The following is a 27,504-nucleotide window of genomic DNA, read 5'->3' on the forward strand; positions in this document are numbered from 1 at the left end:
GTTTACCCCTCCTAAAAGTGGGTGAAAATTTGGGTGCCTCTTATACACCGAATGTAGCCCTGCCCACCTGCTGGCCCCCACCCTTTGGCCTCTGCCTCCCAGCAATTTGCCTCCTTGCAGCAAACAGACTGTTTCAGTTTCGGTTTCAGCACAGCCTGATTAGCACAAGCAGCTGATTGTTGGTTGGATCAGCCTCCCAACCATCAGCTGTTTCAGGCTGCAGGGATTGCCATTGCCTATTTCCAACTCCGCGCACCCTGTTTTCGGCCTCCACATGCCCCAATTTCTACCCATTCCGATCTCTGCCCATTCCGATCCCTGCCACCCGAAATGGAGATGGGTCGTGTGGAGGCTGAAAACAGGATGCGGAGGATGAAAATGGGGCACGCAGAGGCGTCAATTTGCTATAGTAATCCCTGCAGCCTGAAATAGCTGATCGTCGGAAGGCCGATCCAACTGACAATCAGCTGCTTATGCTAATCAGGCTGTGGTGAAACGGAAACGGGCTGTTTGCTACAAGGAGAAAAATTGCTAGGAGGCACAGGCAGATTTTTTTTTCTTGTTTTCCTCCCCAAAAGCTAGGTGTGTCTTATACTTTGGGGCATCTTATACTCTGAAAAATACGGTAAATAACCTCCATTCCCACCCATATAACCTGACAAGATTCCCATCCCCTTGCACCTGGTTATTGTTTGAGTACAGGGGAGAAGGTTTGTGGTTATCAATGGATAGTGGCTTCCATCCTAGAGACCTCTCACTTCCATCCCCACCTTAGCCCCACTAAATACAAAAAGAAGCTAAAAAAAATTAGAATTTGCCCGTCATTTCAGATGAGAAGCGAAACGTCTTCAAATGGAAAAACAAGAAACCCCACTTGCCTCCTGAAAAAGCCCCTTTGGAACATAAGTATACAGTTTATACTTTTGCAAATAAATGTAAGTCCTTGACTTACTACCCTAACTGAGCCTGAAATTTGGGTTATAAGTCATGGCAATTGTAAGTTGAGGTACTGATGTTACTGCACCAGATTTTATTACAATTTTATGGTGGCCTTTAAGTGAATTACGTGCTTGTAGGTACAAATCTATTCTCCTGAATGTATTTGGGGGGGGGGCACTGCTGAAAAACACTCAAAACTAGCAAAAAACATCACAAATCATGGTCATGAAACTGCAGGCCAATGCATGGCCAGTCATAAATGTGAGTCTGTTGCCATGCATCTGAAATGTGTTGTATGACCTGTTGGGAGGCATGGCACCTGGATGAGTGGTAAAGCACCTTTTCCAAGATTGTTGTAACTGTTCGAAACTTGAAGAGGTTCTCTGTTTTATGGCTATTCCTGAAATGATTAGAGAAGGCTAAGATCATAGATGAACTCTTTTACATAAAGAACTGGTGAGAAACTTTAAAAAAATAATAATAGTCCCATGCACATTTTAAAATAGCTTCTTCATTTGGTCAAAATAATAATAATAATAATAATAATACCCTGAAGGTGCTAAGCAACTGATGTTATCAGCAATAGAACAAATTATTCTTGCATAATATATTTGGCAAGCTTTCTACCATAGTCTGCAGTAGGCAAACCCCATCTTCCAAATTACAGGGGTGTAACCCTAAAGAACTTCTTAATTAGTCTTAAGTGATTTGTACATTGCAGATGTATTATGTTTTCCTTTTGGAATAGAATTGGGGGCAGATAACAGGAAGCAACGCTGCAAAAATTGGACGTTTGAGCAGTGTTGATTTTCATTTTTCCTGTTTCTCCCCTCCCAAATTGCAATGTTATATTACGGAGGTACTTCTTTGAGTAGAGGGGAAATCTTGGAGAGCTTTCCTGTTATGATGAGGTTTTTTTTTTTTTGTACAAGGTCCTTTAAAAGCTGGTAAAGTAACTGCTTTGTTGGATTGTCAAAAATCTGTAAATAAATGTGGGCAGCGCAATTATTCTTCTGCTTCTCTTATGTTATTCTTTATCCTTTTCTTCTTTTTAACAGCATCTCCTATTCGGTGCACGTCTCTGAGGATTACCCAGGTAAAGTGTGACTTTCTATGCTGCTGACGGTAAAAGAGGTTTCACTCTCCATTATTGTGCCCAGGGATCACCTCCATGATAATCACATTTCATTAGCCACCTCATTTGCACCCTTTATTTTCTCTTTTTTTTAGCCTTCCTCTCTGAAGCAGGGTGAGAATGAGCATCTGCGAAAGGATGCAGTTTGCCTGTTTTTTTAAAAAAAAATTTATATAAATAGCTGATGCGAATCAGGGTTTTATATGGATATATAAAACCACACAGAGGCAAAAAGGGGAAGGGGGAAAACCAACCCAAAAAGATGTTCTTGGCTCTCAGCTTTTGCTGATGGGATCATATGCTAACGGTAGCTAAGGCAATGTGGTCTTAGAAGAAGAGGGAATTTCTCGTCTTTGTGGATTGTTAAAAATAAAACTGTGTTGAAAATAGCATTGCAAATTTCTTGGAAGTTTTTCTGACTTGCTAGAGAGGCATCTGTTTTTTCTGCCTTCTTTCTCAGAGTGATTAAGAGCCTGATCCCTTAACCCCCATTTGCTTTTGTTTTGGAGATTCCTTCATTGTTGGAGATGGGAAAAGATGCTTTCCCTAGTAACATTTTTTTCCCATTGGAGATGTTTCCCTCACTCCATCCCTTGTTTTCTGGACTGAAGTAGCTCAGTGGGAGAAATTACTTTGAAACAATCCCTTGAGATTGAATTGAATTGGTGAATGGGTTATCCAAGGGAGGTCTAGGACAACTCCCCACAGCCAACTCGCCACAGCCAATCCGTCATAGGACAACTTCTTGTGGGACAGAAGACACATACTATCAAAGAAATGGTGGAATAACATCATTAAAGAAAAGATGCAAAGGCAGGGATAAAACGAAATGTGAATGACAGAAACTGAAATAATTTAATTATTTAAAATAATTAAATAAAATGGTTGAATTGTCCCGCGGCAATTGGCAGCAGTGAGTTGGCTGTGGAACTTTGGCTATGCCAAATTGTCCTATTCCATATCCAAGGAAAGACAAAGGACATAATGCAGTCCAGGACTTACCTGGACTTTTGTAAAAGAACGCAAGAACATCACACTCCTCCCATCAGGATTTTGATCAAGGTCTCTTTTTTTTTGAGAGAGAAATGTATGCAATTTCCACCTAATTGAATGAAAATGGGTGGGGAAACAGTGTAGGAGAATTATTCTGTCCAGTATTATCTGAAGGTTCATGGGCCAAATGTTTGATATCAAGAAGGAAGCCTGTGTATTTCAAGTCTTTTCTATAGATCCCCACCCCTCCATGTGTGTACATCTGTATTTGTGTTATTGTCTCTAGGACATTAGCCCTAAAATGAATCAGTTTCATCATAATCAGATCTCTCTTCCATACTAATTGGAAACTGACTCTAAAGTTAGAGGGGATAAGCCCACCTGGAGGTAGGGTAATTGTAACCAATATTTAAATGAAGCTATCCCTGGTTTTGGTTCTACTTTTACCATAAAAATCTCAAAATACAAGAAAACATTTCTAGTACTGCATGAAAGCTAGAATCTCCTCTTAAAAATGTGGCCTGAACCTGTTCGGCTAGATTAAAATCAAGAATAGGATCTAATTTATAGGCTGTTGTAATTGCTAATGGTTATTGTGTTGGGCTGCTTTTCATTTTCTTTTCAATCTTCTTACTGAAAGAAGGAAATATAAACCCTTCAAAGTCCTTCTATACTAAAGCAGCACTTACACACCAGCAAAACCAGGGCAAAACCAATCAATTAATAAGCACGCACCCTGACACATGCATGGGGATATTTTTACATGAAAAAATCTAATGGCAGCAGAAATGTAATTACCATCTTTGGTTCATAAAAAAAGCGTAAGAATATAGACATTATGAACAAAACATATACCAGTGATGGCTAACTTTTTTGTCCTTGTGTGCTGAAATCATGCACGTGCGCCACCCTCGGTGCCCCATTTTGGGTCTAGCAGACCTCCCTGAAGCCTCCTGGGACCAAAAAATGGGGCATGGGGGAAGCTCCCCCGCCCCCCATGTGTGCGTGTGCAACCCTTCCCACGCATGAGCCAACAATCCCCCCGCATGCCCCCCCGCATGCGGAGCAGAGACCTGAAAATCAGCTGGCCGTCGGGAGGCGCCCATGTGCAATGGAGCTGAGCTGGGCGACAGCTGGCGCGCCTGCAGAGGGGGCTCTGTGTGCCACCTGTGACACGCGTGCCATAGGTTTGCCATCACGGACATATAGTATACATTGACCTACTGCCAGATGAATGAAACATTACTCCCAGTTATTAAAACATGTCACCTGTTCAATTATGCCCATATATTTACCAGCATGAAATGTAGGTCTCCTACGGAAGTGTCATCATTTTTGGGGTTTTGATAATTAATTTCCAACTTTCTTCTTTGTAAGAACTACATGACGGCCCTGAAGGCTCTTCTGAGACCTACAGGATGCAGGAGAGCTGCATGGTCTGTGTATAATAAAATGTTAACAAATTTATCCTTCATCTTTCCTTCCTTTAGGAGAGGGAAAGTTCAGATTGTTTAAATAGTTTACCTAATTTTTTAAATAATGATTAAATAACTAAGGGGTCATTGTGCTTGGTTTTCTTTTGATGGGTACATGAAAATGTTATCTTGGTTACTGTAAATAGAGATTAACTATCAGATATTATGGCACCAAGAACAGATCTGTAGTAATGTGAGCCTTCCTAAATCCAATATCCCCTGCCAAATGACTCTCCTGTTCAGTCTAGTCCCTCAATAAATATTTAGCCAAAAGCTAACTGATCATACTAAGCAGCTCAATAGATCAATAATTGTCCCCAAAATGACAGCTTTACTAGGGAGGAATACTGATTTATCAAGGATAGGCTTTAGAAAACATGCTAAATAGAAAGATGTAGCATTTGGAGTTATCCCAAGTATTTAAAATAGGGCTGAAAATTACACCTAGGAAGAAGAATAAATGAGTGAACAACAAACAAATGCCTACACATTCAATTAATAAGCACCAAATTTGGATAGTCTTTATGCTGCAGATGGGGAAATGATAACAATATTTTGTAATGGACAGCTCTATAAATCATGCAAATAAATATGCAGATAAAATAACCATACCCTTAGATCACATATCATCTATAACAGGGGTCCCCAACCCAGACCGCAGACCACTACTATGGCCTATTCACAACCAGGCCGTGCGAGCGGTGGTTTAGCGTGCACTCGCGTGTGCTTGCAGTTCAACTCGCACGAGCAGTGGGCTGACTTCCACATGCATGCACAGGCAGCTCAACTTGCAGTCTAACTGTGAGTGCATGCCCATGCGCACCAGTCCACTGTTCACACAGTTTGAGCTGCACATGCACACATGTGCGCCAGACTGCCACTCGCACAGCCCTGTTCCCCTCTGCCCCCCAGCTGGGCCACCAAGCTGCAGAAATTGGAAACCACTGATCTTTATCATCACTGCAGGTAAAAATAGGAGACACACCAATGGTGAAATTCAATTTTTTTTACTACTGGTCCTGCCATGCCCATCAACTACTGGTTGGTGGGCATGGCAGGGGAAGGATCCTGCAAAATCTCCATTCCCACCCCACCCTGGGGCCAGCCAGAGGTGGTATTTGCTGGTTCTCCAAACTACTCAAAATTTCCACTGCCGGTTCTCCAGAACCTGCTGAATTTCACCCCTGAGACACACATGTGTTCTATGCATCTATGTAAAATGCCGGTGTGTTGTATGTTGTCTATCAATATAGTCAGGGTAGATTGCGAAATGATGATGATAATAATAAAGCTCTCTGCCTCTGCTAAAAATTGAGGCACGGCGATCCCTTATCTCTGTTTGATGACACTGAGTTGTGCGAATGGCAGTCACTTTGCTTTATCCCCCATTGAAGGGATTTTTTTTCCGGCAAAGCTTGCATTGAAATTGCCTTTGAATCATTTCTACAGCCACCAACCCCTTCTTCCAATACACACTGCAGGCATATTCTAGAATTCCTATGGCATCCCTTGACTTGAATATATGCTTGATAAAGAAGTCAATGTTCTAAAAAAAAGTTAAAAAGCTTTCCAATACACAGTGCAAAGATTAAAAGTTCCATTACTGGGAATCAATACAATACACAACACAACGGCTCCTTTAGGAGACATTATAGTTTAAGGAGTATGTTCCAATGAGTAACAACATGAAGTAACGGCTAGCCAATAAATAGTCTGCCTACGCTTGCTAAGTTACAAAGAAGAACAGTGCTTCTTAAATTTGAGAACGTTAAAGGGGTGCTGACTTCAATTCCCAGAATTCCCCAGCCAGCAACGTTGGCTGGGGAATTCTGGGAGTTGAAGTCCACACATCTTAAAGTTACCAAGTTTGAGAAACAGTGAGTTATAACAAAGCCTACTCACTTTTCTACTTCCCACAACAAAACCCTGACTGATCAGCCCCTGTTTTGGGTGGAAGTAGACACAACCTTCTTCTCCAACAACTGGGTTGAAATGATTAATAATGGCCACTTGCCTACTACTGGTCCCAACCTCATGGAGATGAGTTAAAGTAAATAAAAGGTAATCAACACCTTTGTTTTTTTCTTCTTCTAAAAGCCTTCTGAAGGGTTAAGCAAATTAATGGTTGCCAAATGAAAGAGAAATAGGCTAGGAAAAAGCATGTTCAGGTTTCCAAATGGGACTGAAAATCAATGAGCAGTTAAAAAAAATAGTTTAAGGCCTTGACCAAGTGGGTTATGGATTACGGCCTAGCCCCATAAAACTGATTATTGAGTACATTTTTATCATTAATTCATCAGAGGCAAAGCAACACTTGCCCTTTTGACTCTGGCTTATTAATGCTGTGCCACAATCGGGTGTCCACGAGACCTGTGAATATTGATATTTGTTGGTTGCTTGCATTTTGCATCTTCTTGTCACTCTAAGATTTAGAGGCTTCTGTGTGAGTTAAATGTAGTGTTTTCTTTGCCTTATTGCAGATAACACCTATGTGTCCAGCTCAGATAATGATGAAGATGTACTAGTTACCACAGAGCCAATTCCAGTAATTTTCCACCGAATTGCTACAGGTGATATTTTATATCATTTAACTTATTGCACTGGGCAGAATGTAGTGTATTTCTCCTACAGCTGGACTACACCCGATTTCACCAACAGACGTTTCTGAGGACGAGGAAGTTAGGTTGAATATTTCCTGAGGCTGATCAGTGCATAAGAGATCACACCATGGATTGTTAAACTACAAAACTGTCAACAACCCTTTGTTTCCCTTGTATATTGGCTCTCAGCAATGCTAAGAGATCTCAGAGTTGTAATCTTAATAGGTCAGGAGGAGACCAGATTGGGGAAAGCATGATAACTGTTTTTTTCTTTGTATGATTTACAAAAAGACTATTTTTATGTATTCCTATGCTGTAGCAGGTAGTAGCTATTGGCAGGTGTGGCTTAGAAAAAAGCTTAAGAATAAATAAGAACAACTGGAAACAGAAAATGGTCATTAGGACCTCACATTCTGTTAGACTCCATAGTGTCAACCCTAAAGCTGATCTGGCCGAAACCATTTTGGAGCTTCAGTTTTGCCACACTGGAGCTGAGGGATTGAGTGGGAGGGATTAGAGATAGCTGGGGTTGTATAGTCAAAATAAAATACTTTCCCTTGGGAACCAAGGACATTCTCACACGTGGCCGGAAGAAGGAGGAGTGATGTCACCAGACCTGTGGACGTTGCCCTGATCGGGCCATGTGACTGATTGTCCATCTCTGAGGGGAAAACTTTTAATTAGGTGAAACCCAAGGGGCCCATCGGAGTTGGTTTCCACCAGATGTGTGCCAATATGATATTTCCAGTAAAGCTATTCTGTGAGGAATTCATTTTGTCAGAGTTTGTTGCAGAAATCACATCCAGAAAGCACACACAGATAACTGATTCAGCAGGATTCATTAACTTCTTTATATACATAGTAACACATGAGTAAATGTACAATATCAATAATGGATTCTCCAATGTGGTAGTCGTTACAGGCAAAATACAGGCAGAAGACAGATTGGTTTCAGTTCAGAGTTCAGAACTTAATACAGACAAAGAGAACCTCCTCTATACACGGCAGTTAAGCTAAGCCTAAGCCAGAGGTGTCCAAACTTGGCAACTTTAAGACTTGTGGACTTCAATTACCAGAATTCCCCAGCCAGCTCTGCTGGCTGGGGAATTCTGGGAGTTGAAGTCCACAAATCTTAAAGTTGCCAAGTTTGGACACCCCTGGCCTAAGCCATGCCCAGGCGCCTAGCTGTCTCCAGCAAATGTTTCAGTTTCTATAAACAGCTGTCATTGTCTGACCTCATTGGTTGCTACGCCTATTCATTGGCTGACCTTGTTACCATGTCACTGCCAGTTCGTGAATATTCTGACCCATCTGCCTCAGAGTTTTTGCTTGCAATGGATCTATTACTTGGAACCTTGACTTTTAGAACATTGTATGGGCTGTATGGAATGGACTACCTGAAAAGATGACTAGTATTTTGATAGACAAAATTACATATTTTAAATTTTTACAAGCAACATCATTACATATGTTATGTAAACATGGTTGGGTTTGTCTTTTCACATCTTCCTTTTAGCTTGTGGAGGAATGAGGGGCCAAGAAGAGGCACATCATACCCAGGCTGAAAAGTCCAGATGAGCTAGAGCTGTTTTTTCTTCCATTGCTGCTAAGAAGCAGGAAATTTTTTGAGGAAGGTAGAGAAGCTCAAACTGGAGAGGGAAAGAGATGCTTTGGCTGCCCAAGGATAGGATGGGGAAACCTTCATGGGATGTAGGACTGGTAAAGTGGGAAAAACAAATGATGGCATGATAGAATAGAATAACTAGTTGAAAGGAAACTTGGAGATCTTCTAGTCCAACCCCTGCTTAGGCAGGAAACCCTGCACCACTACAGGCAAATGGTTATCCAACATCTTAAAAACTTCCAGTGTTGGAAAATTCACCACTTCTGGAGGCAAATCGTTCCACTGATTAATCTCACTGTCAGAAAATTTCTCCTTAGTTTTAAGTTGCTTTTCTTCTTGATTATTTTTCACCCATTGCTTTCACCCTTTGCTCTCAAATGAGTCATAATTATGTTCTCTCCCACCCCGTCCCCCAAAATCAAATTTAAGAATGTAAGGCACTAAAACATCAAACCTTGACTGGATTGTTGAGAAGTAGCTTTTTTAGTTATCCATATGTAAGCGTACATTTAGTCTTCATCTTCCTCTTTCAAGATAATGACTTCAGAGAAATGCAGCATCCTTATAGTAGAGCGGTCCTTTGATCACTTACTTACAGATGCTAAATGATGCTAAATGATTTCAGATGACTCAAGTCTATCCCCAGTAAGCATAGACGATGCTCTTTATACACAAGCTTGTTTGTTTTATTTGGACTTCTTATCAAGGGTGATCCAGTGATTACGGCATCATGCTAGAAAGCAAGAGCTGATGAGTTCAAGATCTGCCTTAGCCATGAAAGCCAAGTGGGTTACTTTGTCTCAGCCCAACTCACCTCACAAGGTTATTGTGGGGAAATAGGAGAAGAAAGGTGTTTTTGGATATGTTCCCTGCCTTGACCTTTTGTAAAAAGTATGTGATACAAGTAAATAAATAACCAGTATTTTGCTCATAAATAAAAGGTCATGTTACATTTGTTTAATTTAACTCTTACACAAATGGGAGTTAAAATATGCAACTCAGATGAGATGGCAACTTTTTTCTGTTAGCAGAAACTGGTGGGCAAATAAAAGGAGAGATTTGCAAAAATACAAGATGATATTTTTTGTTAGGGCAACTGACATACACATCTGACGAAAATGCTTCTGAAAACATTATCTGGCTAGATCATTTGGAATCTATGATCTAGCCAGCAAAATGTTTGTTGTGACATTTGGAATACACTGTCACACAGATCATCATTAGTCCCATTATATGCCTAATGTCCCAAATTTCTGACAGCTCCAGGGCACGAATGTAAAGCTACTCATGGATAACAAGTACCTACTTGTATTTCAAAAGTGCTTTCACTTGTTAATTTTATCATTTTTCTACTTTTCCTTAGAATTGCGAAAAACCAATGATGTCAACTGTTGTTTGTTTATAAAGTCAAAGTTACAAAGAGAAAATGGAGAGGTACCGTATTTTTTTTTAAAAAAAATGTTAATATTTGTTTCCAAGCGCCAGGACAAAAAGGGATCAACACTGGGTTCTTCTGAGATACAGGTGGTCCTCAATTTATGGTTAGTCACTTAGTGACTGTTTAAAGTTCTGGCAGACTCCTTCCCCCAAAAGCACTTCCCTAAAGGAACTAAGATGTGGTCCCACAGTTCCGATGGCTGCCCCCTCCTCCCCCCCGGTAATCACATGGCCACATTTTGGAGGACTTGAAGAGCATCCTGCATTTATGACTGTTTGCATCACAATTTATGACGTTTTTTGCTGAAAACTATCATTTACTTCTGTTTGTCAGTAACCCCCCCCCCCCGTTTGAGAACAGTGTGTTTAAGAACTAAAGATTTGTTTAATGACCATGGTGGTTTGCTTAATGACTACTGCAAAATAAAGGTCGTAAAATCAGGTTGGTCACATGAGTGATCCTCTTTATGACAGTCATGACTTAAGGCAAACTCTATTACCGTCATCAGTCAGGAACTACGTGTATCCTACTTTAATCACATACAAAATAATAATAAATATAAATATTTATTTCTTAGCCGCACCCTCTCCCGAAGGACTCGGGGCGGCGTACAATGAAACATATGAAATAAATATGTGGACAAAACAAACATATAACAGAGACATATACCGAGACATACACACACAAGGAGGAGGTCGGCTGATAAATAAAACAATTAAAATACAGTATTTAAAAACCCCTAGATAATTAAATAATTAAATATAATTAAAATACCCAGTAAAAACCCGTCAGGAGCGATATGGTTAGATCAAAGTTGAGCCAGGCCAGCTGCTTGGAATAGGTGGGTCTTAAGCTTAATACGAAAGGAGCGGAGGTCAGAGGTATTCCTAATATCCGGAGGGAGGTCATTCCACAGGGCTGGGCCCACCACAGAGAAGGCTCTACTCCTAGGCGCCGCCCCCCGACACTGTCTAGTGGACGGCACCTGGAGGAGGCCCTCTCTGTGCGAGCGGATTGGTCTCAGGGATGTATGGGGCAGAATACGATCCCGCAAGTAACTAGGTCCTGAGCCATGGAGCGCTTTAAAGATTATTATCAAAACCTTGAAACGCACCCGATAGACCACAGGAAGCCAGTGCAGCTTGCGCAGGAACGGTGTCACATGGGAGTACCTAGTACTCCCCATAATTACCCGCGCGGCTGCGTTCTGGACCAACTGTAGCCTCCGGGTGCATTTCAAAGGAAGCCCCATGTAGAGAGCGTTACAGTAATCCAAGCGAGACGTCACCAGCGCATGAGTGACTGTGCGTAAGGCGTCCCGGTCCAGTAGAGGGCGCAATTGACGCACCAGGCGAACCTGGTGGAACGCCCCCCTTGCCACGGCTGTCACATGGTCATCCATGGACAGCCGGGCATCCAGGAGGACGCCCAAATTGCGCGCCCGCTCCACGGGGGCAAGTTGAATGCCCCCAATGGCCAATGATGGAATTAATTGGCTGAACCGGGGAGCTGGTACCCACAGCCACTCCTTGGAGGGGTTGAGCTTGAGTCGGTTGTCATCCATCCAGATCCGTACGGCTTCCACACACCGGGACATCACTTCGATGGCCTCGTTGGGGTGGTTCGGGGTGGAAAAGTACAGCTGAGTATCATCAGCGTACAGATGGTATCCCACCCCGAAACCACGGATGATCTCACCCAGCGGCTTCATATATGTGTTGAAGAGGAGTGGCGAGAGGACCGACCCCTGTGGCACCCCACAAGTAAGGGGGCGTAGGGTCGACCTCTCTTCTCCTGCCAACACACGCTGCGTCCGGTCAGAAAGGTAGGAGCCGAACCACCGCAAAACGGTGCCCCGGACCCCCAACCCCTCCAGCCGGCGCAGCAGGATACCATGGTCGATGGTATCAAAAGCCGCCGAGAGGTCTAATAGGACCAGGATAGAGGAACAACCTCTGTCTCTGGCCCTCCAGAGATCATCCACCAACGCGACCAAGGCCGTCTCCGTGCTGTGACCGGGGCGGAAGCCGGACTGGCGCGGGTCTAGATAATCATTTTCCTCCAGATGTCGTGGAAACTGGTAGGCCACCACACTCTCTACAACCTTCGCCAAAAAGGGAAGGTTGGAGACAGGACGATAATTGGCCAGCTCCAAAGGGTCCAGGGAAGGCTTCTTGAGCAAGGGTCTCACCACCGCCTCTTTCAAGGCGGCCGGGAGAGACCCCTCGCTCAGCGAAGCATTCACTAGGCCCAGGAGCCAGTCTCGTGTAACCTCCCAGGATGCCAGTACAAGCCAGGAGGGGCACGGGTCCAATAAACATGTGGTGGGTCGCAGTCGTCCACGCAATCTGTCCAAATCCTCGATGGCAACCAAGTCAAACTCCTCCCAGATCGATACCTCAAGACTCGCCATGGACGTCTCCATTGGATCACTGACAGGAACCCAATCTCTCCGGATTTGAGCGATTTTATCCTGCAGATATTTACCAAATTCCTCTGCCCTGCCCTGTAGGGGGGCCTCCCGCGGCCTCTGAAACAAGAGGGAGCGGGACACCCGAAACAGGGCGGCAGGGCGGTTCTCCGCGGATGCAATGAGAGTGGCACAATATTGGCGTTTGGCCACTCTCAATGCCACAAGGTACATCCTTAAATGGGCTCGTGCCTGTGTTCGATCAAATTCGGAGCGAGAGGATCTCCAACGACTCTCTAGACGTCTCTTGCGGCACTTCATCACCCTTAGCTCCTCCGTAAACCAAGGGGCTAGGGTGGAACGTTGCCGCCGGAGAGGCCGCAAAGGCGCCACCCGGTTCAAGGCCCCGGTAGTTGCATTATTCCACGCAACTACCAGGTCCTCTACCCGGGGGCGGGTCAAGGTTACAGGAGGTGGCCCAAGCTCCGTCTGGAACCTATCAGGTTCCATCAGGCGCCTGGGGCGGAACCATCTGGAACTTTCCGGTTCCGCCTCCCCGCAGCGGGAGGTAGCACCAGGGAAGTCAAGACGAAGGAGTGAGTGATCTGACCATGACAGGGGAGTGATGGTTAAGTCCCCTCCTCCCAGATCACTCAGCCACTGGCCAGAGACAAAAACAAGGTCCAGAGTGTGTCCTCCCTCGTCTGTCGGGCCCTGAATCATTTGAGTCAGGTCCATGGCTGTCATGGAAGCCATGAACTCCCGAACCCCCTCTGATGCTTCTCCCATCGATGGCAGGTTAAAATCACATGCTACTTCTGTGATGTGAACAGACTACTTTTATGCTCAATGGAATCTGTATGTGCCCGAATTCATATGACTAAGAAATCCTGATAATAGTCTCATTTGTAAGAAACTGCAATGACACCAGAATTACAGTATGAGATTTATTATGTACTGATGGACACACATCTGCTACATATGTCACATCTTTTGCATGATGAGGTGATGCCACACAAATCCTCATTTTCTCTATACGAGTACATCCATGCTTGACAGCTTGTTGTAAGTACGGCTGCATTGTTTGCTTAAACTTTTCTGCACAAACTCGTTAAATTTATTTCCCAAAGAATCTGTTCTAGTGCCACCATCAACCTCGACCAGCAAATTTTCATTGCCTTGCATACTATTTGATAGGGTGTACAATCATTTCATCTGGAAGAATCTGAAAACAAGCTAATTATTTCAATAGAAATAAATAGAAACAAATTTTCCATGATTTTCCCATTAAGTATGCAAAATATTTTACTTGGCTATTTTAATTTTAAGTTTTAATTTAAAATGAAGCAATCTTTTGTGATGGGAAAAAAAAGCCCTCAAAAGGGAAAAACTATGCAAATATGAAGATTAGAGTTAATAAAAATACAGATGTAACAAGAAAACAAACTTGTCATGCCTAAAATATTTTAAGAAGCCAAAATGTTGTAGTCACAACCATTAACAATTCTATAAAAAGCACAACTCAGCAGAAGGTCATAGAAAATAAATGAGCCTTAAAGCTTTTCTTGAAGGCCTCTGGTTACAAACATTGCATTTTATTCCTACCAAAGAGTTTCAGAAGAAATGTGATTGCTCACATTTTTTTTTGCAATACAGCTTTTTATAGCTGTCTCATGTTAGTTGTGTTCATGGACACCAAGAGATAAGCATTTCCTCCACATATATTCAGTGATGGAAGGAACATTGTAGACCCAGAATATGTTGCTTTCTAATTTAATAGCCAGTAGTATAAAGAAAGGGCTCTGTGGCTAAGAAGCTGAGCTTGTTGATCAGAAAGGTCGGCAGTTCGGCGGTTCAAATCCCTGGCGCCACATAACCGAATGAGCTCCTGTTACTTGTCCCAGCTTCTGCCAACCTAGCAGTTCGAAAGCACGTAAAAAATGCAAGTAGAAAAATAGGAACCACCTTTGGTGGGAAGGTAACAGCGCTTCATGCGCCTTCGGCGTTTAGTCATGCCGTCCACATGACCACGGAGACATCTTTGGACAGCTTGGCTCTTCGGCTTTGAAACGGAGATGAGCACCGCTCCCTAGAGTTGGGAACAGCTAGCGCATATGTGCGAGGGGAATCTCTACCTTTTAGTATAAAGAATGTTTTCCAAAAGTCATTCTAGGCAAGAGATTCCCAACTCTCTTTGGATTTGACCTTTGAATAATTTGCCAAGGCTCCATTCTGGAAAAAAAAATGTATGCAAACAGGATAATTGAATTTAAATTTAATTAAAACCAAATATAGTTAAAATTAAATCAAGGGTATTTGTGCTGCTGATGTTACCTATTCAAGTAACAAAGCATCGGCAAGGAAACAACCAAGTTCAGAGTGCACTAAAGACTTCCCAATACAACTCTGACTTACATATTTTTTCTTCTATTTTGGTAAAACAATTACTTTGAGCTTTTAGTCTTTGTCGCTTTCATGCTGGTCACAGTATTTAAGCAAGTTGGCAAAGTCTCCGGACAAATATTAAATCTTTCTTAAATTAATGCAAATGGAATTATATAAATGTCTTCGTATATTTAATGATCTCATGGTTCTTAACATTAAATTTTATCATTTGGGTACAAGTTTTGAAATGGATCCAGGAACTACAGCAAAAGGTTTGCGATGACTGTATTTCCCACTACATTCAGACAATTCCTGCAAGGCAAAACCTTTAGTGTGTTAAGAGTTTTGGTTTAATCTGGATTTCATAGCCATTCATTTTAGTCTTTAGATCCAAACTGCTCTATCAAGTAATGGATATGACGATCTTTGTTTTTTCTATTTCGCCTACATTAAAATACACTTTGTGTTGGTGTCCAGTGGTAATCCAGACAGGTTTTTGATGGGACATACTGCTTAATTTTAACTGCTTGTCAGTGGGGGGCATTTAAACAAGAGATGGATAATCCATGGGACATATGTGGCTGCAAGCACTTCATTTACATGTCCCAGACTATTCTTAGATTGCTTAATTAAAAGTAATAAATATCCAACTTTGCCAGCATAACTGGTTCAAGTGAATATGTTGAGTCTTACAATTTACCTTTATAACGTGCAGTCCCACAATTCTGTACCTGTCAAGCTTCTCATTTAATGTTGTTATCTCACAACTGAACAATGCTCAATATTTCTTGCTTTGCCTGATCTAAACAGTTTAAAGAATTGACCCATAAGTAATAATGTAGTATTAGCCCTCCAGGTAAACCAGATAAGTAACGTAACCAGATAAGCCAATTCTATTTTAATGTAGAGCTACATTAAATAATCTTGCAAGTTGTCTCTTTTTACAGTCTGTTTAAATAAGGTGGGTCCTTCTTTCTCTGACCATTAAGCAACTGCAGACTCTTCCCCTTCTTGTCTATTCAATCCCTAGGTAGCATCTATTCCCCTCATTCCTCAAAGGAGTGGCTCAGTGGCTAAGACACTGAGCTTGTTGATCAAAAAGGTGGGCAGTTTGGAGGTCGAATCCCTAGCACCGTTACTTGTCCCAGCTTCTGCCAACCTAGCAGTTCAAAAGCATGTAAAAATGCAAGTAGAAAAATAGGGGCCACCTTTGGTGGGAAGGTAACAGCGTTCCGTGCACCTTTGGCATTTAGTCATTTTGGCCACCTGATCACGGAGACGTCCTTGGACAGCGCTGGCTCTTCGGCTTAGAAACGGAGATGAGCACCGCCCCCTAGAGTCGGGAACGACTAGCACATATATGCTAGGGGAACCTTTACCTTTACTATATACATCACACATAGTGATCTGAACAACTGGATTATTGCCAATCAAGTATAGCTATCAACCCTGAAGCTGTGGCTATTTTCTTTCCTGTAGCCTATTCTATAGGGATTTTTCTTCACATGGCTTCAGGCTTGACACAGCCTGGAGCTGAGGTGCAAGGAAGGGGTTGTAGAGATAACTGGGTTGCTGTAGCCATAATAAAATTCTTTCGCTGGGAATCAAGGTCATTGCTGCAGGTATTTGTAAGGTGGAGACTGAAGTCACCCGGCAACTACACTGTGTGCTGATTAGATCATGTGACTGGTGACTGGGGGAAGTTATAAATGTTTACTTTTAATTGGGTGTAAATCCGGTATAGCTCATGAACAAACCTTGATTAAGAGTTATGTCACCACTATCTTTGTCTTTGCTTCTGTCTCTGCCTACTTCTTAGATAATAGAATATGAAAATTACTAGAAAAACGGAAGCAATTTATAGATAGAGCAGCTGCCATGCAATTCTGGAGGAAAATATGTTTGATTTAAGGGCAACAGCTACAGTCCTGCATACTCTGAAATCTCCCCCACCCCCTTTTTGAAACTGATGTATTCTGTAGCCTGGTGTAATACATATTTAATCAAAGAAAAACCCTCTTGAGTTCCTCTACCTTTTTTTTTTTTCTAATCAGGAATCAAGACACTGTACTGTGGTTGAAGAAGATTCAGAAGGAGACAATGACTCAGAAGAGTTTTACTATGGAGGGCAGGTAAACAAGAGTTATCAGTCACCTAGATGGAATTTAAAAAGAATATTGAATCTACATATAATAAGATGGACAGTATTCATATCCTACTCTACAGTTCTCTTTTTTTTCTGCTTACCATTACACAATAACATGGAATCTTCCCCGTGAAAGTGGACTTTTAACTTCCATAATAGCTCACAATATTCTACCACTTCAGAACTGTTCAGACTCGTAATTCAAATGAATGGGCATTGCTTATTCTTGCTTTAGGAAGAAGCATTTATATTAGAAAGTGTTTCTGAAAACAGCTAGCAATTTTTTTAGAATTTCCAGCTGATTCCAGAGATTGTCTTCAAATACTAAAAGCAACAGTAGCTTTCTGCCATAAGAAAAATTCCCCAAATCAGCTATATGGTAAAGATCAACTTATGGGGAATTCAAGTTGGATTTCAATTATCATTTAAAATTAAATGATTAATTTAAAAGATTAATTGCATCACTGCAATATTCAGATCATTATTGTTCATCACTAATGGGGCCTATGCAGTTTGTACATAAAAAACCTGTAGTCTTGATTTTGTTATAAACTAGGTTCTTCGTTCATATTTATATTTTTATTCCATATTACAGAATTGCATTTTTTTGTGTATGTTTGCTTAGGGCAGTGAAATAAAATCTATTTCCAATGAAAGATTTTATAATACAATTTCAGCCAGCTATCATTCCATACACTTGTGGTCCTCATGTTGCTTTCTAAAGGGTTCAGTGTTGATAGTGTGAATTGGATTTCTGTTGTGATGTTTACACTTTAGACTGCTTTTGATCTTTACTCTTAAAATATGTGCAAGTTAGGAATTTAAGTATGTACATGATCAAAGATTAGGGAAGCCTACTTTCCGTTTAAATAATATTTATTCATCAAAAGTCAGCCAAAGATGTTTAATCTTCTTATCCTTCATTAATATGAATCTTAAAATGTCAGTATAAGTGTCTGATAATTGATATATTGACTATCATATTTCAGCTTTGGATTTCAACCTTTTATATAGATTTTAATAAGTGAAAGTAGCATGCAAAGAATTGCAGAATGACAAAATAGTATTCAGAGAAGCATTATTCAGTCCATTGCTCCATGACTTTAGGGACCTGGGTATCTCCAGGAGTACTCCTAGTCCTACAAATTCCTGAATATATTTCATTTTCTAGAAGAAAATCTGTTCTGTCTTTTACATTGCATTTACATTTTTGTAAAGATACTTTTCAATAGTGGAATTAAATAATGAAGACTAATGAAGAATCTCCATTTCAAGTGATTCAACTTACCCCAAGTCTTCAGAAGTCAATTGAAACAATATTTTGATACTTTTTTTTTCCTTAGTAGGCTGCTATTTGAGCCTACCTTTTTTGTAATTCTACTTTTGGGAAAGTTGTGGTACATATACTGTATTAATCAATTTACCCACTAGGGTAGTTCAACAGCTAAAAAAAATTAAGATTAAAAGAACAAAACAATTGCCAAAAGAAAGAAAGAAAATTAAATGTATGCTTATCTCTAATGATGCTTGAGGAACTTTTGTATGAATTAATTGGATTTAATCCTCTCAGGATTGTATGCCAATGGAATATAATAAAATAAAAATATGCATAATTGTCCTTTGGGCTCCTCAGCTTTCCCAAAATTGTGATGTCATGTGTGCATATTATAAGTAGGTAACTTAGAAGTGTTTATTTTCAAACAGTGTCTGTTATAAAAATCTTGCTCTATTATATATATTAAAAAATGCAAAAATCTTGTTTGCATTTCACAGAATAAAGCCTGATCGCATTTCCAATATTTCACTATCACCTCTTGTGCTCTTTCAATCCGAATTCTGCCCAATAAGTTTCTAGGCCCACCTTTCAAATTAGTTCCTGTAATAGGATTTTCATAATCATTCTTTTAATATATATATAGTGTTATGTCAAAGCACCTGGTATGCCCAAATATGGGAGGGAGCATACTGCTTCCCTTTTGCCTTTCAGCTTCACCTAGGAGCCTTCCAGGCAGGAAAATGCAGTGTGTGTGTCTGTGTGTGTGTGTGTGTTTGTGTGTGTGGTATTTGTGCTGATAAATAAATAAAGGGAGACTAGTATAGATCTATTTCAAGCTATTAGGTCTCATCAGCTAGCCATACCCTTACTGGGATATATATATATCCCAGTAAGGGTAAATATATATATATATATATATATATATATATATATATATATATATATATATATATATATATATATATATATATATATATATATATATATATATATATATATATATATATATATGTTACTAAGGTTTTTATTAGGGAAACATTAAAAACATTGGACATAGTGCAACATTTCTGGCACAATCATTTCCGTAGAATTCTTAGATCTTACAACAATAACAGTTTATATCCATTACTTAGATATGTGTAATCGGTCAAATAACCTACCCATTATTCCCTTACGTTATATAGTTAGTATCAATCCGTATACATCTCCAGTTCCTACGTATCATACAATATTCATACCATATTTCCAATTCTTCACTTCTATACTATTGCCTTCTGTGAAATGTATTGACCAATAGACATAAATAATCATGAATTTAAACATATTCTAAAAACTGTAATTAATGTAGAAATGGATCTAAGAACAAAGCCAAGTAAAAGTGATAAGGAACAGAAATAGATGGATCCATCAATCTTTCTTCCTAAATAAGTGTTGTGCTTTTAGTTAATGGAACTGAATAACCAGAGATGAATGGTTGCGATCAGTTGAAAGATTAGAAGACAGATGGTAAGAAAGAAAAGAGCTTTGAGCTTTGATAGTTTTGTTTCTCCTGCAAGACACCTGTACAGAGTTTTACAGAGAAAAATGCTTTGTTCTTCACAAACGACAACCAGAAATCTATATCATGTCTCAATTTAATGGCTCATCACTTTTAAGTACCATTTTTTCAGGCACAAAAAAGAGATAGCTTTTATCTTTTTGAGTACTTCACTTTTCATTATGATAATGTTTCTGGAAATGAAAGCAAAACTACATTTGCCCAGAACCCCCCCCCCTCCCCAAAAAAAGTGTTAACGTTATTGTTGGGCCTCTCTTTAGATCTGTCTAAAAATAGATGTAGGAATCCATCATTCAAAGTTGCTGCTGTTCCATTCTGTATGTCTCCGTACACATGGGGGAGAGACTGTAGTATTTGTCTCTTTTTAGCATTTGCTAACATTGCATTGGGCCTGCTCTACTTTTACTCAGTTGAATTCTTATGTCAGAAAGATTCTGACATGGCTTTGATGAGAAACCATGCATTTTCCTTCATCTTTTGAATGCAACAAATCTCTTCTTCCATTCACACACTACAGTACAGAGATGTACAGTAGATAAGATGTGGAACTAGAACTGGGGAGACCCAGATTGAGGTTCATTTTTAGCCCTAGAAACCTCTTAGATCAGCGGTCACCAAACTGGTGGTCCGTGAACAAATGTTGGTGGTCCACAGAAAAATTATTTGCATTTTTTAATATTGCACTAAATCAGGGGTCCTCAAACTACGGACCCTGGGATGGATATGTGTAATGAACGTTTGTGTTGATGTAGAGCAGGGGTGTCCAAACTTGGGAACTTTAAGACTTGCGGACTTCAACTCCATTGGCTGGGGAATTCTGGGAGTTGAAGTCCGCAAGTCTTAAAGTTCCCAAGTTTGGACACCCCTGATGTAGAGAGTCTTCCCCTTCATTTTTGTGTGGGTCGGACGGGGGGAGAAATTCCGACTTGGGGTCTGCTTCCGCCTCCTGGTGTGGACCTTTGGCCAAAGGCTGGAGGGAAGTGCTGCTGGTGGTGAAGAGCCAGAGGAACTTGTTCCAGTGGGACTACATCATGGCTTGGAACTGGCTGACCATCTCAGCCTGCTGAGCCTCCAGGCACCGGTACTTGGTCCTGCAGGTCTTCCCTAAGCTTGGAAGGCCTATGTTCATAGTCTTCAGTGAGGTCCTTCTACTGAGCCTCCTTCTCAGTCAGATCCAACTTGAACTGAGCTGTTTTGCCAACTTTTTCTCGTGGTGGCTGCTTAGCTCCAACAACTACTGTGTTTTTCGGAGTATAAGGTGCATCTTTTTTCCTCAAAAAAGAGGCTGAAAATCTGGGTGCCTCTTATACATCGAATACCTCCCGAAGCCCTGCCCCTTCAACAAAATGGCCATGCATACCCTTATGGAGGCTTTCAGGGAGCTTCTGGGGAGGGCAGAAATGAGCAAGAATTGGCCATTTTTGCCCCCCCCCCCGGCCCCCAGCAGCACTCTATAATCCTCCATAAGGCTATGCATAAATTGTTTTGACAAAACGGGCCCGTTTTCACGAAAAACAGGCCGTTTTTTGCCCCCCCCTCCAGAAGCACTCTGCAAGTCCCCCCAAGGCTATTCATGCCTTTTTTTCCTTTTGGAAAGCTCTTGATGAGAATTACATTGATCAAGTGCTGTGCCAGCAGAAACACCTACCTATCTACTGTATTTCTCTCTATTTCTATTTCTCTCTCTCTATCCCTCTACCTACCTACCTACACACACACTCTCTCTCTCCCTCCCTACTGTATTTCTCTCTATTTCTCTCTCTATATCCTTTTATCTACCTACCTACCTAACTATTCTCTCTCTCTCCCTACCTATCTACTGTATTTCTCTCTCTCTCTCTTTCTCTCTATCCACCTACCTACCTACACACTCTGTCCCTACCTACCTACTGCATTTCTCTCTCTCTTTCTCTCTCTTTCTCTCTCTTTATTTACCTACCTACTTAACTACTCTCTCTCTCTCCCTACCTATCTACTGTATTTCTCTCTCTTTCTCTCTATCCACCTACCTACCTACACTCTCTCTCCCTACCTACCTACTGTATTTCTCTCTATATATATTTCTCTCTCTTTCTATCTCTTTATCTACCTATCTACCTACTTAACTACTCTCTCTCTCTCCCTACCTACCTACTGTATTTCTCTCTCTCTCTCTATTTCTCTCTCTATCTCTTTATCTACCTACCTACCTACCTAACTACTCTCTCTCTCTCCCTACCTATCTACTGTATTTCTCTCTCTCTCTCTCTCTCTCTCTCTCTCTCTCTCTCTCTCTTTCTCTCTATCCACCTACCTACCTACACTCTCTCTCCCTACCTACCTACTATATTTCTCTCTCTCTCTCTATTTCTCTCTCTCTCTATCTCTTTATCTACCTACCTACCTACTTAACTACTCTCTCTCCCTACCTATCTACTGTATTTCTCTCTATCTCTTTCTATTTCTCTCTCTCTATCCCTCTACCTACCTACCTAACTACTCTCTCTCTCCCTACCTATTGTATTTCTCTCTCTTTCTCTCCCTGTCTATCCCTCTATCTATCTACCTACCTACTTTTTTTTTAATTTGCCTCTTCAAAATCTTGGTGCGTTTTATACTCCGGTGTGTCTTATACTCCGAAAAATACGGTACTTCCTGTTGGGGCCCTAAGAAGTCCAGGAAGGCAGGCAAGAAGTGGTGGGGAGGGGAGGGACGAGTAGAGGCTGGCGAGGCACTCCTCGATGTGAGTGACATGACTACCTAGCCATGCTCACCCAGCCGATCATTAGGCAGATCATATTAGTGGTCCGTGGGATTTAAAATTATGAATTTAGTGGTCCCTGAGGTCTAAAAAGTTGGTGACCCCTGCATTAAATGACTTTGGGACAATTTCCCCTATGGTGCTTTTCAAAAAGGCAGCTGGACTTTCTTGGTTTTTTTCCTTGAAAGAACATTTCAGTGAAATGTTTTCAAACAACAAAACACAATGTAGTCCAGTTACCTTTTGGAAAAGAACCTGGGTGATACCTGGGTGATTGAGAATCTCCATAGACACATTGAGCTAATTGTTTTCTCTGCCCTGTCTTCTCTATAGGATTATTCCTTTTCTGGGTGGGGTGGGGGGGGGGGCGAGAAAGGAAATGTGCAACAGAAACAATGATTCAAACACGAATAGGGGGGGGGGAGATATATTAAACTCTGATAATATATTCTTCTGTGTAGGTAGGGAATCAAAATTCAGTGTGAATAAAACCAGATAAGCTATACCTAAAGAGAAATCTTTTACTTGGACAGATGCATTCTCTGGAGTTCCATAGCCTTGAGTAAATTGAGTTGCTTTGTAAAATATGATACTGCAGGGTTGTCGACAGCTGTCAGGTGTTCACAACTATTTAATTCTTCAGATACCTTGCTAGAGCTCCCCTTCTCCCTCCCTCCCCCCTCCCCCCCTCTCTCACACACACAGAGTTCCCATTCCAGTCTGGAGTGTTGCAATTTACTATTCAACTGTATAGATCTTTCATTATACCTACTGCTTCAACAAAGCCTAAAGGAATTTGCAAATAAATCTAAAAGCTAAATATTCAGATTCTGATAAAATCAATGCTTCTATAGAGTGAATGGGAGGAAATGGTCTCTGTCTAGGGAAAAAGTAGACCAGCACAGTGCTAATGCTTAATTTTACCATTAGATAACAACTTCAGCATTTGATAATCTTTGCCTTCAGTCAGAACCATTTACAGGTAGGCCTTGAGTTACCAATGAAATGGAGCCTGCCCATTCCATTCATAACCCGAGAATTTGTGGGAGTGAATCTTGTACCTTGAATGCGATCACTCCCTCCTTTCGCTCATGCATTTGCTAATCAAATGCATGGCTTGTTAAGTGCATGTGAGGTATCTCGGGATGGGGAAGGGGCCTAGTGATGGAACAAGCCACCTGCTTCAGTACACCGACCCAGATACCTCATTCTCCTTCCCCCCATCCTACTGAGCTGGGTCACTTACCTGATGAAGATCTGTCTCCTCTCCATCCTGTTTCTTTGCCTGCTCCCTCCTTTTGCACTGCTGAAGCCTTCCTCAAGTAGCAAAAAAGGAAGGCCGGAGGTGTGCATGTGCCTCCTTTTTCACTGCCAAAGCCTTCCTCAAGAAATTCAGGGGCAGGAAAGGAGGCCAGAATGGCACACGGGGCTTCCTCACTGCTGAACCTCTTGAGGACAGCTTTGACAACTAAAAAGGACGCCCTGATGGCCGTGAGCCCCATTCTGAGCCTCCTTTCTCACTGGCATAGTGCTTGAGGATTGCGTCTCTGTAGGCTTCAGCAGCCCTTGGGAAAAAGCTTTTTCCGGTAGGAACAGAGCTTCGGAGGCATGCATTTGCCCCTCTCAAGCTTCACTGGTACCGACAAAGGCTTTTTGCAAAGGGTTGTTGAAGCCTACATGGATACAATCTGCCTGCAGACTTTGGCAAGGAAACAGCAAACAGAGGAAAGGCCTGAAGGCCTGAAGCCTTCCCTCCGTTTGCAAACATCCAGACCTCAATTCACAGAGAATAGAAACCTAAAGTGCGTGATCTCACAGTAAGTTAGGCCTCTGTTCTCTACGAATGCACCGAAAGCCTGAAGCAATGAAGTAGGCAAAGAAACTGCAACAGAGAGGAGATCTTTGCAAGGTAAATGAGTCTCCACAGGCAGAGTGCCTGTGAAGACCCGGTGGTGTGTGAATAGGCAAGATGAATGTTGCAGAGCCTCTGCAGTTGTTTGTAAGAGTGGACAACTGCCGTGGTGCTACAACATTCATAATTTCGGGACTTGTTCATAAACGCTAGGTGGCGCATATCACGTACTTTCAAATGTTCACTAAGGGAACACTCGTAACCTGGGGATTATCAATGTATGATATAGGTCTCCTACTCAGATGCCAATAGATTGGTATTTAACTAAATCTTATTCAAATTTTCTTGGCATCATACATCCTGAAGGTCAACTGTAAGATGAAATAATGAATAGTAATTTAGCACCGGCTAACAGCATATTTATGATATAAATGTAATATTACATAAACTAGGAGTATGAACGACTGCCTAGGATACTGTTGATGTATGACAGCTTATTGTGGATTATGCAATGTGTTAATATTAAGCATGTTTTAAATATATATTTTATTTTTATTAATGAATACAAACTAAACTTAGACACAAAAATAGAATAGAAAAAGCATAAAAAGTGCAGAAAAAAGAAAAAGAGAATATAATAAAGAAATGCTTAAAAAGTGACTTCAAACATTTACTAAATCAAATTTACTAACATAGAGGTAGTAATTCAGTAAATACAAATTAAAAGTAAAAGAATCCTTGTGGTGTACTGCCTAGCTAAGCAACAATTTATAACAGAGTTAGGCAGGTTCAGTACTGAATGAAATAATAATAAAAATAGTCTTAGTATTATATTTCTGATACCAATCTTTTCCGCTCTGGCCTTTTAATGAAAAAATAAAATAATTTTTGAAATATTTATGTAGCATCTCCATGTAGCATTTTTTTTAAAAACAATGAGTACTTAAATTCTATCTTGGCTTACACCTATTACATGAAGATAGTGATCAATGATTAGATGTCCTTGTTTGTCATGAGGACTAAGCACAATGGCCATGTTGACAGATCACACAAATCTGAATAAGCGTTTTGCCAGGAGCAGCAATAGTAATAGGATGTTCATTTTATATTCTTTCTGCTGAGTGTTGATGGAAACAGAATTAACATTTTGGTTCCATCTACTAAGGAATCCAGTGGGGTTTCCCAGGGCAGAATTTAGGAATAGAATTCCAAGACACCATCTAGCAAAATGGTGGAGAAGGGTACATTCAGCAGAATTGAGTGCCTTCTCTTTTTATAGCTATACTTATTGAGATGAAGAAACTTTATGTTTGGACTAGGCACTGAAAAAGGAAAATGAGACATTGGAGAAGGAAAGCTTTGCTACACAATTTGTGATACCTTAAAAGAAAATCTTTCTTCTTCCCCACTCCTCTGCAGGTTAGTTATGACGGAGAGCTTCACAAACATCCACAGCTGGAAGCTGATTTGGCAGCAGTAAGAGAAATCTATGGGCCAAATGCAGTATCTCTCAGGTTGGTCTATTTTCTCTATTTAATCATCTATCCATTCAGGGGTATCCAAATTGGTTTGTTCAAATTGATTCAGAAGAACCCCCAAAATTTTTCTGGTTCAGAAATCTGAATCAATTCTGTCCAAATCTCCAAACCTGATTCAGTTTGGGTTAGTTTAAATCATTAAAATATTGGTACATATGCTATATACAACACCTAGCAGTTTGAAAGCACGTAAAAATGCAAGTAGAAAAATAGGAACCACCTTTGGTGGGAAGGTAACAGTGTTCCGTGCGCCTTCGGCGTTTAGTCATACCAGCCACATGACCACAGAGACATATTCGGACAGCACTGGCTCTTTGGCTTTAAAACAGAGATGAACTTTGCCCCCTAGCGTCGGGAACAACTAGCACATAAAGTGTGAGGGAAACCTTTACATTTACATATGTTATGTTGTCCCAATCAAGTACAATAAATTCAAGTATGATCATTTTGACTAATGAGTTCAGTCCTTTGGTTTCCTTTACTAAATGACTTCATCCTTTCAATCAGTTCAGGGTGTTAAATGCTTTTTTTTCATTTTTTCTTTTGATATTAAGAATATCTATGTAAGCAAGGAAAAGTAATTTTTTGTGGATAAACAATTACATTTTAACAAAAAAGAGAAAATGTTTCATCAGAAACTGATGAGAACTAAAGAATGAACATACAAATCTTTCTATGAGATGGGCAGCCATTTGTATTAATAAATAAAAAAGAAATGTGATTATAATTAAATAGAAATATAATTCTCTTTACTTCATAGCAAAAATTCTAACTAGGTGATCTAAATGCTGTCTTGAGACACATTTCAAAGCCCTGGTTTTCTTTTAAGTTACTGGAATTGAACAAGGCAGTCATTCAAACAGAATGTTTTCTACTTGGCCATTATAATGGAAAATGTCAAATCAATATAGGCAGAATTGGTTGCAGGCCTGAAGAAATTCTGGGCAGAAGTCAAAACTTTTCTAAAATCCATTTAAATGTCCCACAATGCCTCAAACTGTTTGTGCATCAAAGCATTATGGGAAGCAATTATAGTAACAAGATTTAGATAATCATTGCTGTTTAGAACATTGAAATTTTTTCTTCATTTTTAAAATAGGAGACTAATTTGAAGGTAGCTACGCAAAAGTCCCAATTGCTGATTCTAGGCTTCTATGAGAAATCTGTTCTTCAGAGACATGCCTTGGATTATTTAGTGGAGTGATGAGATTATTTAAAGAGCAAAAGCTGAATTAGGTGATGAGTGATGTAAACTTTTTAAATTGTAATTGTTAATGCTATCTATACTTCAAGTGTTGTTTTTAACTTCACTGCCAACTTAGGTGAGTCAGTTCATTATTTCTAAATATACTAACCACAGTGAAATGATTGTCTTAAAGCCACAATCCTAAATAG

At 40.6% G+C, this 27,504-nt stretch overlaps 1 protein-coding gene across 2 annotated transcripts in view; it reads left to right on the plus strand.

The window, feature by feature from the left end:
• PARP8 (poly(ADP-ribose) polymerase family member 8) overlaps positions 1–27,504 on the plus strand; it is a 228,924-nt gene that overhangs the window by 111,311 nt on the left and 90,109 nt on the right. For both annotated transcript variants that reach the window (XM_081944076.1, XM_081944077.1), the window contains 5 exons: positions 1,998–2,035; positions 7,023–7,112; positions 10,130–10,200; positions 17,054–17,131; positions 25,991–26,085. In XM_081944076.1, coding sequence (XP_081800202.1) covers positions 1,998–2,035; positions 7,023–7,112; positions 10,130–10,200; positions 17,054–17,131; positions 25,991–26,085 — 372 coding nt within the window. The remainder of the gene's footprint in view (positions 1–1,997; positions 2,036–7,022; positions 7,113–10,129; positions 10,201–17,053; positions 17,132–25,990; positions 26,086–27,504) is intronic.

This window comes from Natrix helvetica, assembly GCF_964273705.1.
Source record: "Natrix helvetica genome assembly, chromosome: 2".
NCBI classification, from domain to species: domain Eukaryota; kingdom Metazoa; phylum Chordata; class Lepidosauria; order Squamata; family Natricidae; genus Natrix; species Natrix helvetica.